The sequence below is a fragment of a genome, unplaced genomic scaffold (genome assembly GCF_019419815.1).
Source record: "Pyrus x bretschneideri cultivar Hongxiangsu unplaced genomic scaffold, Pyrus_bretschneideri_v1 Contig41, whole genome shotgun sequence".
NCBI classification, from domain to species: Eukaryota; Viridiplantae; Streptophyta; class Magnoliopsida; order Rosales; family Rosaceae; genus Pyrus; species Pyrus x bretschneideri.
This window is the reverse complement of record NW_025999735.1, coordinates 710,057-725,994: the sequence shown is the minus strand read 5'-3', so window position 1 is coordinate 725,994 and position 15,938 is coordinate 710,057. Positions and strand designations below refer to the sequence as shown.

General features: G+C 38.8%; 1 protein-coding gene across 1 annotated transcript; it reads right to left on the bottom strand.

Annotated features, from left to right (window-relative positions):
• Positions 1-8,591: 8,591 nt before the first annotated feature.
• LOC103933879 (trans-cinnamate:CoA ligase, peroxisomal-like) lies at positions 8,592-10,789 on the bottom strand. The gene is made up of 2 exons (XM_009343578.3): positions 10,470-10,789; positions 8,592-10,303 (listed from the first exon to the last, which is right to left on the bottom strand). Exons 1-2 carry the CDS (start codon positions 10,680-10,682, stop codon positions 8,792-8,794), a joined length of 1,725 nt encoding a protein of 574 aa, XP_009341853.2. The 5' UTR covers positions 10,683-10,789; the 3' UTR covers positions 8,592-8,791.
• Between the last annotated feature and the right edge of the window lie 5,149 nt (positions 10,790-15,938).

Genomic DNA, 15,938 nt, shown 5'->3' with positions numbered 1-15,938 from the left:
TGTTTTGGCGTTATTGTTTCAATGGATGTGAAGGTTCGGGTGGTGGAGGACAAAGAGCGGTTTACAAGGTCAACGTTGAACCACAATTGTGCTGGCGTTGATATTTTGTAGATATTGTTGATATGACATTAATATTCAATACAAATACACTAATGTCAAATATCGTCGTTAGCAATTGTTTTCATCATTGTGGTCGTTTGGTAGGTTAGATGAGATTGTACTTTCAGGATATGATTAAATAGGTAGAGACTTGTAAGATAGGACTTGTAATTTATGTATAAGAATAGATTAGATAACCCACTTTATTGTGAATTTATAATCTATTATGTATAATCTTGTTCATCTCACATTTTGACACAATAAACAACGGTTTGAACTCAAGTCCATTTTAATTTACCACAACCTATCTTATCCAGCCTACCAAACGGAGCCTAGCTGTTTGCGATAAAATCGAACCCCTACGTAACCCTTCACTGTAGATGTTCCCCTTAAAACCAAGTCCTTTAATAAACTAGGAATACTACACTATCAATTACATAATAGACAATAACTAATAGTTGCGAAGTTACAATTAATTAATAGATGACATGGTATCAATATGAAATTACAATTAATTAATAAGAAAGCCAATAAAGAATAAAACTGAAATAAAATAAAAGTAGAAGAATATTAAAAAAAAACAATCCGTAGTCGTCTGGGAGGGGGAAACACATCCCACCCTTTATCCACCTTCAACCCATAGCCAATGAAAATCATGGCAATGTGCATTTCAACCATTCTCTTACGAAATCAAAGCAGTTTCTTAAAACAATACCAATCGAGAATGTGAATGAATTGACAAAGCAGCGACTTCATGATGATTCTATTCCTACTCTCTGCTACCTCATAACCTAAAGGCAATTTTCGTATTAACATTATCAAATATTATGTCAAAAATATAAAATGATAGAGAATTTATAAATAGTCAAACTTTTGAGACAATCTCTTTAAAATTTTTCTTCATATAAAACTTCGACACACGCAACAATTGTTGAGAAAGTCAAGGATAATCACCAAGATATATTATGAATCAATCAACGATATCAGGACAATATATATTGTAATTGATTACAGTCCTATCTTGTATTATGTGCTGTAAATAAGTACCTAGTTAGTAGGAATTGGTTGTAAACACATAGCTATTTATAGTAGTATATATTGTACAGAATCAGTCAATCACAATCTTCCAAAATTCACAACAATTAATCAAGTTATCAGCCTTTTAAATCTTCAATAAGTAAATAAAACAAAACTGTAAACCCTAAATGTTCATTCTTCACATCTTTGGAGTGCAAAACTTCGGTTCTCTAAAATTTCGTTAAAATCTTGATTGAAAGCCTCCATATCACTAAACTCCAAATTTTCTTAAACTTTGATTCGCTAAACCCTCAATTTTCTGCCAAAATATAATTTTCGTTCTTTCGTATCATTTTGTGGTAGATTAGAATATATCAGATTCCAGCACTTATTACCTTTGAATTTGCAATATATAATTTATATTCGTTTCTGTTGATATTTATATCAATTGATCGAAAAGGGCAGTAGGTTCTGATGGCATGAGAACTTTAAACCAAAAGGTAGTCATGTTGTGAAAACTGTAAAGAAACAAGCCTATGTGCCTCCCTCTCACGTTCACTCCCACACTTCCAGATTTTACGTTAGATTTATTTATTTATTTTAATCTTTCCGAGTCTCAATTTTATTTTATTGGGTATTTATAATCCATGTCATTTATAGATTGAAATTCTCCACATCACTCTTAATTAGGACCCTTGGATGTTATAGAATCTAAAGGTTAAAAATAAGAAGTAGATTAAGGGGTGGTGCTATCTCCAAAATCATTTTTACTTCTCACTTACTCTCAATTTTGGGCCATCGATGAAATAAATTGAAGAAAATTAATAGAAAATAGTGAGGGGCTATTACCCCCGGAACAAAAGGATCAAAAGCCTCCACTTTCGGACCATATTTCCTAGTATCATCCTGATATTCATTGCTATACTGTTTTTTACTGTGTGAAAGGTAAAAAGAGACGTGTGAAAAGTACTATCCTAGATTAAATTCAACAGGGGCTTAAAGATTTTGGCCTGTGAATCAAATAGCTGCGCAATGCCGTTGTTGAATTTACGCCTTCCTGGCAATGAATATTTCTATTTTAAATGTCGAAGTCTTAGTAGATCTTTGATTCCACGTTAACAACAGAGAAAGAACATGAAACTGTCTTTGATTGATTTCTTAGAACTTCACTCACTTGTCCCCTTCTGTAGTCAGAACCATTGAACCGACAACAATAACTTTTGATTCGAACAGTGATTTACGTGAAGACTAACTGTTAAACTATTAATTAAGCTTTGAATCTTAACCTAAAATAAAATATCACTGTCCTATCTTGAACGAAATGTACAATGACTAGTAGAGAAATATTTGTACAGAATATAGAAAATTGTACCCAAAACAAACATGAGAAAATCCTGATTCAGCCGCCAAAGTCACGTAACAAGAAAACTTGGTCAAAAACTAAATTCATTTAACCGACGTCTAGAGACACTGAACCTAATATAAAAACTCCGACAACGACTATGGGGATGTTGTTATTAGCTTGGCGTCTATGGGCATGCACCGCTACGTGCAATCAAGGCGATCTACTTAGCCCAACCACTGAATGTGCAAAACCCCACCCATATGTCGCTAAATCTAGTCGCCTATCGATGCGCCGATCCGACAATATTGACGAGGAAGGAAAACAGTAAACAGAGAGCAGAGTTTGCCGAGATGTAAAGAGTCATGAGGGCGTTAGACGAGAAATAAATGGACAATGCATGAAACGAAAACTTGAAAGTTAAACAACACTTTCATTTATTCTTTATATAAATCCCATATGAATTGCTTTCACGTCTCTTCTATCAACCTTTCACCATTCAAAATGAAATTATTATTTCACCAAAAAACAAAAAAAAAAGATATTATTATTGAAGAAACCATCAAATAATAATAAACATAATATGCATGCATAATGGTGGCGGAGTCAGCATGGGTCATTGGTTGCCCTTGATTCCAACAACTTTAAGAACCTTATGTATATTTGTTTGTGTATTGTATTTGATCTCTATAAAAAATTAAGGCAGACTAAATTACAACTTCATCCTATTTTTATTTTCTTCTATCATATTTGTCCTCATTTTCTCCCTTCTTGTGTACGATTCTACCATGTGCAGCATGTGCTCGATAAAATACCTTGTTGACAAGCCTTGACAGTCTACAACACTATTCCACAATATCATGTATCCACCCTCGATAAGCATCTACAAATAATAGTAATTGTTGACATATGTTGGCATAAGTTTTCTGCATATGTTGGCAGGAAAGGACAAGTACCTGCTAAGTGCACCACGAAATGGCCTAATGAAGTTTTGTTGATATTACACCCCAATTATTTAAAAACCATGATTACGTCACCGGTACATAAACTCCATGTATAAAACTAATTGTGCTTACTTTCAAAAGTTCAAACGTGGAATTTTCTAGGGTTTTCAGTACTTAATTTTAATCTTTGCTCACTCTTTTGAATTAATTTGCACATGCATGCCATGCATGTGACATCCCACATTGCCCAGGGAAGTGATCCTTAAATGTATATTCCTATCTCTACCTAGCACGAGGCCTTTTGGGAGCTCACTGGCTTCGGGTTCCGTAGGAACTCCGAAGTTAAGCGAGAAGGGGGCTAGAGCAATCCCATGATGGGTGACCCACTGGGAAGTTGCTCGTGAGTTCCCAAAAACAAAACCGTGAGGGAATGGTAAGCCCAAAGCGGACAATATCGTGCTACGGTGGTGGAGCGGGCCCGGGAAGTGGTCCCGCCCGGGCCAGGATGTGACATTTGGTATCAGAGCCAATCCCTGGCCGGAAATGTGCCGACGAGGACGTCGGACCCCTAAGGGGGGTGGATTGTGACATCCCACATTGCCCAGGGAGTGATTCTTAAATGTATATTCCTATCTCTACCTAGCATGAGGCTTTTTGAAAGCTCACTGGCTTCGGGTTCCGTAGGAACTCCGAAGTTAAGCGAGAAGGGGGCTAGAGCAATCCCATGATGGGTGACCAACTGGGAAGTTACTCGTGAGTTCCCAAAAACAAAACCGTGAGGGAATGGTAAGCCCAAAGCGGACAATATCGTGCTACGGTGGTGGAGCGGGCCCGGGAAGTGGTCCTGCCCGGGCCGGGATGTGACAATGCATGTCGACTAGATATTGTTTTTGGTTCGATTCTAATTTTTCTTTTTTTTCTTTTTTTTCTTTTTTTTTTTTTTTTTTTTTTTTTTTCCAATGAAGCAGATGCCGGTTAAGAACAAACGTGCGAAGTCGTTAATTTAAACGTTTAAGAATCCATCAGTCAGGGAAAAATCAAAGATATGAACCCCAGTCAAGTGGAGAAGTCCTATCAACAACTCATTCGTTCTCTGTAGGCTGCAACCTAATAGTTAAAAATTAAAAGTTATAAAGTTAAATTTAAAAAACTATTCTCGATGTTGAATATCATCCTCAATACATATTAAATAAGTTTCAAATATAGCGTTTAAATTCAAATACCTAGTTATATATGACTATTCGAGTTGAATACAAAACCAAATATGACTTTACACTTAACTCTAAGGTCACATATGGCTTCTACATTTCTAATACGTCGGAGAAAGATTGAGTCAATTTAAAGTTAGAAATTGTTTTTAACTTTAGCTTTAGCGTGAGTTGAAGATAAACTTTAATCCAAAATAGCTTCTTCTTTTTTCGCTGAAGCCTCTATCAATGTGCTGTAAACTCAATCTTATATTTATTTTTATTTTTTTTCTTCTGACCCAAATATTATTTCTTGTTTCACTTATTCTTCGCACTCTAATGTAAATAATACAAGTATTTGATAAGTGAGAAAGCAAAGGCACGAAAGAAAACCTTTTAATGATTTTGGCTAAAAATTAAAGATGAAAAACACACAATATAATTTTAAAGGCATTAAATGTCACATGTTATTTTTTGTGTAAAAAATAATACGTGACATTTATTAAAGTGAAAGATTCAAATACAAAGTTAATACAAAAAGTTGCTAGCTGTTTTTGTTAAATTAATTAACTTGAACTACAAAATACAATGCAATAACTTGAGGAGAAATTATTAGGTGGTATTGCTGAGTGGTAGTACATCTCCACTTATAGTTCTCCATTGTACTACTAATACAAATCATCAACAAACTTAAAATCCTGTCGTTTAGCAGCTAACACTACGTTAAAGAATTCCCCTTTTATTTATCTTTGTGGCTACGTCGTCACCTCCTCGAGATTTGACCACCTCCTTCCTGTGGCATGGCATTGGATAAAAATGAAAGTGCCGGAAAATGATAAATAACGATGAATGGAGGCGCATCCTGGCTGTTTTCCTTAAACTGAAGCAGTGGCTTGGCTTCCATCATTGCCATCGTTAGTCCGTCAGTCAAGCTTTTGGGTGGCGCCGGGCACATAGTGATTAATCTTGTTTTTGGTTTGTAACGACAGAATTAACGGTATAAACTTATGTATATTAGTTGTACACATGGGGAAATTTGAGTGGAAATGTATTATCCCTGGCAGCAATGCTAGCTGGTGGTACCATATCACAGTATAATTTCTCAGCAAGGCCCGCTGTTAGGTTATCTCATGATTGAAAATATAAAGTCCTTGTACTAGAAATGAGTTTTAGCAAATTGAAAATAATTATAAATATAGGAAAATAGTACTAAAAACGTGTGTTAAATTTCTATTTTCTTTTTGCCGTCTAAGAAATTAATTAGTACATTAAGTTTTGAACAGTTCAATGCGGTTGGTTTCTTTTACTTAGTTAAAGCAAATTTTTAAAAATATTATTATTGTTAACAAAAGCGTTCGAATCTATTACAGTAATTTAAGGGATGGAGGCTTTTCGACCCTGGATGCATGATAGAAACCCAACATCTTATACATTGGCTATATATTCACTTACTCGAATTTTTTATACTATTTTGCTACATATATATGGCACTTAATCAAAATTTTCATGATTGAAGGAATACTGTTTTGCTAATAAAAAATTGAATTTTTCTTTAATAGGGTATAATATTTTTATGAATTTTTTAACAAAAATTGGATGGTTGGTAATAAAGATAAACATGATTACTAAATTGGTCAAAATGAAAACATAGAAACTAAATTAGCCAAAGCTATAACACATAGACCATTTTTACATTTAAACCTACAATAAAAATTACATTTTGAAACTTGATCCATTTTGACGAGGAACATCCTACTAAACTTGTACAGTGTTAAATGTATTTAAACCTATATTTAATTTATTGGGGCATTTTGATCTAAGACAAAAAAAATCCCCTACTGTAAAATCAAGTCCAATTTCATTTGATTTGTTAGTATGTACGTTTTGTTCCTTGAATGTGACATCCCACATCGTCTAGGAGAGTGATCCTTATATGTATATTCTTGTCCCTACTTAGCACGAGGCCTTTTGGGAGTTCACTGACTTCGGGTTACATGGAACTCCGAAGTTAAGCGAGTAGTGTGCGAGAGCACTCCCATGATGGGTGACCCACTAGGAAGTTGCTCGTGAATTCCCAAAAACAAAACCGTGAGGGCGTGGTCGGAGCCTAAAGCAGACAATATCATGCTACGATGGTGGAGCGGGCTCGGGAAGTGATCCGTCCCGGGCCGGGATGTGACAATTTGGTATCAGAGCCTAACCCTGGTCGCGTGTGTGCCGACAAGGATGTTGGGCCCCTAAGGGGGGTGGATTGTGACATCCCACATCGTCCATGGGAGTGATCCTTATATGTATATTCCTATCCTTACCTAGCACGAGACTTTTTGGGAGCTCACTGGCTTCGGGTTCCATGGAAACTCCGAAGTTAAGCGAGTAGCGTGCGAGAGCACTCCCATCACTTCTTCGGGACCCTCTGGTGACCCCACCCCAATCCCCCACTTCTCACCACAAAATAAGTTGATAATAGTCTGAAATATCTCGAAAAGACATCATAGATAATGGATACTAGCATACGTGCACCTAATTGGGTCATTAAAATATATGGAAGATGGATTTTGGTGCTCCGTTCACCCAATTTGTTATCTTCCTCGCGTACATGCACCCAATTCGCAGTATAAGAGAGGGGTTCGGGGTGGGTCACTGGAGAAGAGAACAATTAGGAGTGGGATCGCCGGAGATGAGTGGGATTGGAGGGGGATCGCCGGTGAGAGGATGGGCTGCTCTGGATCCGTGAGAGATGGGTTGACAGTGGAAAAGGGGCAGTCGGAAGGTCAGAGCGATGGAGGCGTGAATGAATCTGGGTGTTTGGTTGCTGGGTTATATGACAGATGTTAGAATACTATTGGGCCATGTAGGTGGTCAGTAAAATTGGGATACTGACTGTTCAGTACCTAAGTATTATCTGGAAGAAAAGGGACAAGAAGACATACAAAAAAATGAAAGAAAAAGGAGGATGAGTACCGTACATACTAAACTTTTTTTGTTGTCCAATTAAAGGATGATACGTGTGTCTTTTTTTTTTCTTTTTTTTAAAGCCCCACAAAAATAACACATACACTATTTAAAACAATAAAAACAGGTGTTCGGATATTATTGGGAAAAATATAAAAGAATTCGTGCCTAAGTTTTATCCTTAATTAAGGAGTAAATTTGACAAGAAAATGAAAATAAGATGATGTGGACAATAAGTCAGCGAACTTAACTCAATAATTAGGATTGGACCATATCTGATAATTGCTCTAAAAAACCGGAAATTTTTAGTTGTGACGGGAACATAAATGGTACATCATGTGTTTTAATAGGAATGATGAGAAATTTATTTTTTAAGTTATTAACTTTTAAGCACACATATCTCACCATTTGTATAGTGACATATGATGTATTAGCCCGTATACCAGTCACATTGAAAAATCTTCCCTCAAAATCGGGAGAAATTTTTAGTTGTAATGGGAACACAAATGGTACACCACGTGCTTTAATAATAATGGTGGGAAATTTTATTTTTTAAGTTATTAACTTTTTAGCACATATATCTCACAATTTGTTTAGTGACATGTGATGTACCATCTCGTGTACCGGTCACACTGAAAAATCTCTTCAACTTCGGACTTACGTCAAGTTCACTCTATTTTTATTTCCAAAAGAGAAGAGCTTCTGGCTTCACTGAGCTATTGGAAGGTTGTACATAGGATTGCTATTTGCACCGAAAGCTTGATTCTCTGCTAGGCTGTCCCTTAGTTATAAATTTTAGTGTGTGATTTATTTATTTATTTATTTATTTTTGTTAAATGATAGATTTTGTCAGATTAGATATTTAGATTAGCTATGAGTTTGAACCTGCCTGTCATGCAATGCTTAACATCTTTCTACCACTGTCGTAAAAGGTTACTTGCAGTATGAGATTTAATTAGAAGGTGATGAGAATGGAATCATTTCTGTCTTTATACGAATTGGCTAGGTGACAAGCAAATAATTTAATTAGAGAATGGGTGACTAAATAAATTGGACTTGTGAAAACAATTGTGATTAAAAATGAAGCTGCAGCCGACCTCACAACCTCACAGAAAAGATTAAACAACATACTGGATTCTGTAACTCATGGATATAAATCCACTGTACAAATGGTTATTCCATGTAAATTAAATCCTGAAATAATAACACATTAAAAAAAAGAGTTTTGAGGTTAAATATTGATAAACCATTCAAAGACGCGACAAAGCAAGAATCTGCTGATCATTGCTGTGGGAATCAACGGCGGTCTGTTGACTTTCCGATGAGATGAATGTCTTTGCCTGATCCCTCAAAACGTTTTTGAGAACCTTGCCCATTGGATTCCTGGGCAGCTGGGGCAGAAACTCCACCTTCTTGGGCACCATAAAATGCGGCAAGTTTTTGCGGCAGTAAGCAATGATTTCGGACTCGGTGGCTGCCCCCTCGGCGTTGCTTCGGAGAGCCACAAAAGCACACGGGCTCTCTCCCCATCGAGAGTGTGGCATTGCCACAACTGCTGCCTCTAACACCTTTGGATGCCCATGTAACATATTTTCAACTTCCACACTGCTAATATTTTCTCCTCCTGATATGATCACATCTTTCGACCTGTCCTTTATCTCCATGTAGCCGTCTGGGTGTACAACCCCGACGTCTCCAGTCCAGAACCATCCGTTCTGGAACGCCTTCTTGGTCGCCTTGGGATCCTTGAAATACCCTTTCATGATGCTACTCCCACGCAAAACAATCTCCCCCATGGTCTTCCCGTCATGGGGGACACTCTCCATTGTGTCCTTGTTTTTTACATCCACGTCAGCAAGAGTCAATATGCTTATGCCTTGCCTTGCCTTGAGTTTGGCCTGACCATCCTGAGACAGCTTGTTCCACTTGGCCTGCCATTCGCAGACCAAAGCGGGGCCTGTTGCCTCTGTCAGGCCGTACGCGTGGGTTACTTTAAACCCTAGCGGCTCGATCTTCTTTAGGAGAGGGGCCGGAGGAGGGGCTCCGCCAGTGAGTATCTGGACGGGCGTTGAGATCTCGCAGCGCTCGTGGGTTTTGGCCTCGAGGAGGATGTTGAAGATGATGGGGGCGCAGCACATGTGCGTCACCTTGTGGCGGTGAATGTTGCGGTAGATGTCGTAGGCAGTGGTGTTGCGGAGGCAGACATTGGTGCCGCCGCGTGCTGCGACGCCCCACGTGAAGGTCCAGCCGTTGCAATGAAACATGGGGAGGGTCCACAAATAAACAGGCTCGCCCCCCATTTCCCAGCCCAAAATTAGGCTCAGGGTGCTCAAGAATGCGCCTCTGTGGCTGTACACAACGCCTTTGGGCTCCGATGTCGTTCCGGAGGTGTAATTCAAAGCGACGGGGTCCCACTCGTCATCGACCGGAACGGAGATAAATCCAGGATTGCCCCTTTTGATGAGTTGCTCGTACTCCAACTCGCCGAGTCGAATACCAGTGGGGGAGTCGATATCGTCGATCACGATGACCAACGGCATGGATGTGCCGGCAGTTCCGGTGGTGAGAATCCTCAGGATGTCACGTGCCAGGGGGACAAATTGGTAGTCGACAAAGAAGACTTTGGCTCCTGAGTGCCGGAGAATGGAGGCTATGGTTTTGGCGTCCAGGCGGGTGTTGACGGTGTTGAGCACGGCCCCGGCCATGGGCACTCCGAAATGCATTTCGTACATTGCCGGAATGTTAGGAGCCAATACTGAAACCTGCCGCAGAAAAGCAAAGCACCAAAAATTAATCTTACTGTTTAATATCAATCAACCAATATTGGAGAAAATAAATTAACTAAAACTGTTGCGATAATGCACTATAAGTAAATGCTTTTAACTACTTTTGAGTGTATATCGTTAATTGCGAATAAACGAGACTAACCACATCGTGTTTGACGATGTTGAGGGAAACGAGGGAGGAAGCGAGACGGCAGCAACGGTCGTAGGTTTGGGCCCAAGTGAAGCGAGTGCCTTCATAGACGACTGAGGTACGGTCGGCATAAAAAGCAGCAGCTCTCTTGAGAAAGGTTGTGGGAGAGAGAGCTGCGTAATTGGCATCACATTTCGGAAGCATATTCATAGATTCAAGGGCCATTTTTCGGTCGATTTTTGGGTAATAGTAAGCTTCTTAAGTTGGTTAATGAGAGAGAGAGAGAGAGAGAGAGAGAGAGAGAGAGAGAGAGAGATGGGATTGTTGAAACTGTCTGTGAAGGACGTAAGTGAGAGGGGATGTATGGAGCAATATATAGTGAATTGTCGGGGTGGGAGGGTCCACGATACTTGCCGTGGGAATGGTGGGAGCGGATCGTGATGCTGCTTGATGCTTGTGTGGAAATTACTAAGTTATTACAACTAGACTTCATTAGTTTGAACACGAGAAATTCATTGACCTCTTCTTTTTGATTTGTCTTTTGAATTTCCAGGAACTAAAAACTAATGGCTTTCCACGCTATCTATTACTCCATCGGCTGCTTGACTTGTCCGCTACAGTTGCCATGTTGCGTGATGACATTTTTTGTTAACTTTTATTTCTCATGCATGTACTTTCTCTCTCTTACAAAAAAAATTAAAATATAAAATAGAAAACAAAAGAGAAAAATGTTGCTTACCACTTCAACTAGTGCTACATCCGCAATTTTTTGTTAACAATTGGCGTAGTATGATAGGCGTCACGTCGCACGTGACTCACTTTCAAGGACAAAATCATCTTTTCACCTCTTTCATAAGAGAACATTGAAGAGCGACATTTATCTGCGACCATTTTAGAGAGTTGAAGAGGCAAATATTAAGGAGCCCCCAATTAGTGAAACTTCATTTGCTCAATACTGATTCATATGCCTTTCAAATGATGTCAATTTTTATACACTGGAAATTGGTTTAAAAATAACTTTAGTGTTGTGGCCTATATTTAACTAACAGGGGAAGAGGGGTGGGCGGCATAGAGAGAAAATATAGAGAGAGATGTGTTTGTAGGGTTGTGTAGAAGATGTTATTATTCCCTCTACGCAGTGCCTTTATTTATAGTAATAAGAGAGAAGAAATCCTTCTCCTCCAAGGAATACAAGTCCTAATAGGGAAGAATAATTAGAATAAAATCTAATCTAGGATTTACACAATCACACTTAAACAAGAAGTTTATAACACTCCTCCTTGAGTGTGCAAATACTCAAGTAGATTCGACATCGTGTAGAGGTTGAGGAAGTCGACTCGTCGGCACTGATTCTCAAAACACTCTATTCTCAATAAGGTAGGAACTTGCATAAGGAAGTAAATCTCACAAAAAACCCTATGGCTATGGTAAAAACCCGAGTAGGGACAAAACCCATAGTCTAAGGAAAAATGAGTGAGTAATGCAAAGTCAAATGAAACGTCTACGGGACGTCATTATGGATATGATCAACCCAATGGGAAAAATACTCCTAATCGTAAAGAAAAAGAGTACATTAAGATCAAGCAAATATACTTCAAGATACTCTTCCTGAGTTTGGCGTAATTCCAAAGAGAACTAGCAATGTTACAACTCAAAAAATTTATGCATACCAATTCCTTAAACAAGCTTTTGAAACGTTGCCTTCGATAGTGATTTGGTGAAGAGGTTGGCCAAATTGTCTTGTGAATGGATTTGCATGACTTCAATCTTCTAATGCCCTTGTTATTGTGCTTGGTGTTGTCTCCTTTGATGTAACCCTTCTTGAACTGTTCAATACATGATGCGTTGTCTTTATAGATCGTCGTCGAGACATCAACGACGGGGTAAACATCGCAGGAGCTTCGAATATAGCACACAACTATTCTTAACCAAAAGCATTCCCGAGTTGCTTCTGTAAGGCGAGAATTTCAGCATGGTTAGACGAAGTGGCAACTAAGGTCTGTTTAGTTGACCTCCAAGAGATTGCGGTACCTTGTGCGGATCAGATAAGTATCCTGCGTCGGCATAACCAACAAGCCGATAATCGACTCGAGATAAGGGGGTGCAGCATCACTCGAGGATCCGTAAGGATAGAACAAGCCCAGATCCGTAGTACCCTTAAGGTAGTGGAAGATGTCTTTAACACCAGTCCAATGTTTAAGTGTTGGTGCATTGCTGTATCTTGCTAAAAGATTAACAGCGAAGAAGATGTTGGGTAAAGAATTTCGAATGGTAAGTTTATAAATAATAAATGTGCTATAGTTACTTAAATATGGTAAGTTTTAAAAATAAGGACTTATATTAGATTTTGAAAACCATTCAGGTTAAAATTTAAAAACAATCTTATTAAAACCCTAAAATCTAAAAGCCCCTGTTAAGCCAAATTGGCTTGAAAAGAGCCCACTACAGGATAAGAAAGATTAATACATTACGTCTACAAGGCAACCCAAAAACCTCAGTAGATAGAGTACTACCACAACAATGCAAACAACCACCGCCACATGACCCCTTTGAGCCTTGGGTTTTCTGTCGACAAGAAGGGACAATAACATAACTTAAAGTACTTTTCAACCAAGCTTGATAACTTTATGGCACAGAGCTCCAAGGGCAGGTTTGCTGGGACATTTACTCCGAACCATGTGTTTACCATCGACGAGAACATAAGTCTATAAAGGGATGTAAATGTTGTTAAGCCTAACATTCGAATAAAATGGTTTTAAACCACTTTTGGGACAAGCGTTGTGATCAATATGTGTTGACCTGAGAAAAGAAGTAGCTTACAAGTTGTGCTTACGTGTTCACCCCACTGAATGATAGGGAGGTGGTAGAATTAATAGTCCAAGACTTTTAGGCTCACGTAGTGCTTAAATAAAGGGGCCGATTACCCCTCGTAAGTGGTTGGACCTTGAAGAGTGAAATTACATCACTTTGTTTAGAGAGCTATTTAAATCCATGTCAAATATATATATTCGACCACTGCAGTGAACGTAGCCCTTTTTTAGGGTGATTAAATCTCATGTCATAAATCCTGAGCCCACAAAGAGTTGACCGTACTTGTCTTTGTTGACCTCCAAGTTTTAAGCGTTAACATATATGTAAGGCTAATTTCACTTTTATTGTATTGGAGTTGGAGCTTAAGTGATTACAAGTATGCAATTACTCATGTACTTGAAGTTGTAGGTTTGATGCCTTGCTTTCTTTATCGCGTGTGTCAACAAGAAAAATATTTCACTACTTTTACAGAAACTACACTAGGATATCGTTTAATGACATTTTTGTTTTGTCTAAACTACCATTCATCCCCTAAATTATCTCCATATTGTCAATTTACCTCTTGAAATATTTTTCCTGTTAATTTCCTTCTTTAATTACTTTTTTTTTTAGAAACTGGATAATTCATAACCAGGGTAGAAGCCACAGGGGGAAATAGAGAGCCTAACGCAGGTTAACCAACAAACAAAGTACAAAGAACGAGAAAAATAATGGGAATAAAGAGAGACAAGGCAACAAGTCCTCAAATTCTTCAATAGTTACCCCCCCCCCCCCACTATGGCCTGGGTTAAGTGGCCCATTACCCATTCCTTGTTGCAGCCCCAAGGAGAAGGGTTTACCAATGATGACTTGGTAAGAGTCATAATGACTTCTGATGCTAGCGCCGCCAACATATTGGGTTGTAGGAAAGAAGTTCTTTGTTAATTAGTCTCGAAACACATTTGAACACCCTTGTCATAGCTATCGCCCTTACTACTAGACCGGCTAGATCACTGCTTTCCAGGACCTCCCGCCCCCTACGTTTTCAAGTTGCCCTCGCTGGCCACCGCATTGAGCAGGGCCGCCGTTGGGCAAGAAGTATCTGCCAGATCTCGAGGTTGCCTAGTTTTTGTCCATTTGCCATACCTAGCCGCACCGCAGCGATTAGGTTGTTCTGTGCAATCGATGTTAGAATGCATAATTCTCCCACATCAATAGCAGAAGTCCTAAAGGCATTCATATTTGAACTCAGTCCATAAGACCACATCTCCAGCTCATGCTAGAATCCATAATTCTCCCACATCAATAGCATCATATTACCATAGGGTTTATGATGTTAACCAAAATCTTAATCCTTAGGAACCCTCTAACATGTGCCAAATCTTCGACTTCCAGAACTTCCCCCACCTCCCTTACTAGACGCCTAACACCTGCCTCAGTATTGAGGTTTAACAAAACTTCTTTCATCTGGACCCAAATGGAACTAGCTCCAATCTCACCTCTTCAAGCGCTAAGTTGTCTGGCCATTTCTTCATTGAGAAACACCAGTTCATAACTCTCAAAGAACTTGGTCAAGGATCTTGTTGGCTATCTCTTCATCCCTCACAATAATGATAAAGATGTTATCTTGGACCCAGTTCACCTTTACTTCTCTGAAGTCATGCTAGGAACTAGGCAAGATGTTTCCTACCCCCCTCCCAACTTGTTGAGAGGTTTTTCGTTCAGCTCAACTCCAATTAATTTCACCTTCTGCTCCATACTTGACAGGTCGAGAGATTCCTCTAGTCGTACGACAAGGTCTTCCACTTTTGGCTGAGACATATTACGTTGAATGAAATCTGAGAATATTTTGTTTTCAGGCCACATGATTTGTTCCGACCTTATGAATACTTGTACCCTATTGGTTTTGACCTTGTCCAAATGGTGAAAGGTTTTATACCCCAATATAATCCAAACACAAAGAGCAGATATAAGAAAAAGAAACCTCGAGGACTTAAGAGAACAGTTCACGGTAGTTTGCCTAGGTTGATATGGGAAGTAAATGCTGGTTTGGTTGGCAATAACTGCACTGCTGATAGATACTGTTTCCATCAGGGTAAACATCCCATCAGATAGCTGAAGGCTACCTTCTTCCATTACACCTCCATTAATGTTTTAAGGTTTGGTGAGAAAGAGGTTCGACCTCCATAAATTCTTCAATGTTTGGTGAGAGAGAGATTCCACTGTGAATGCTTCAAGGGTTGGTGAAAGGATGGTTGGTTGACAATAAAGCTAGCAGAGGAAGGGAAGAAAGAATCTCACCACGGAGAGAAAACCCTTCACTAGGAGGGAGGACTCTCACCATAGAGAGAATTCATCACATGTATGCTTCCTTTTAGCTTTAAAAATTGACATGTAAAGTAAAATCCCTTCTTTAATTACTTATCTTGCCTATTTACCTCCTAAATGTTATAAACTTCTTGTTTAAGTGTGATTGTGTAAATCCTATATTAGTTTTGATTCTAGTTATTCTTCCTTATTAGGACTTGTATTCCTTGGAGGAGAATGATTTCTTCTCTTTCTTATTACTATAAATAAAGGCACTGTGTAGCGGGAATAACAACATCCTCTACACAACCCTACAAACACATCTCTCTCTATATTTTCTCTCTATGCCGTCGGTCCCCTTCCCCTGTCAGGTTAATATAGGCC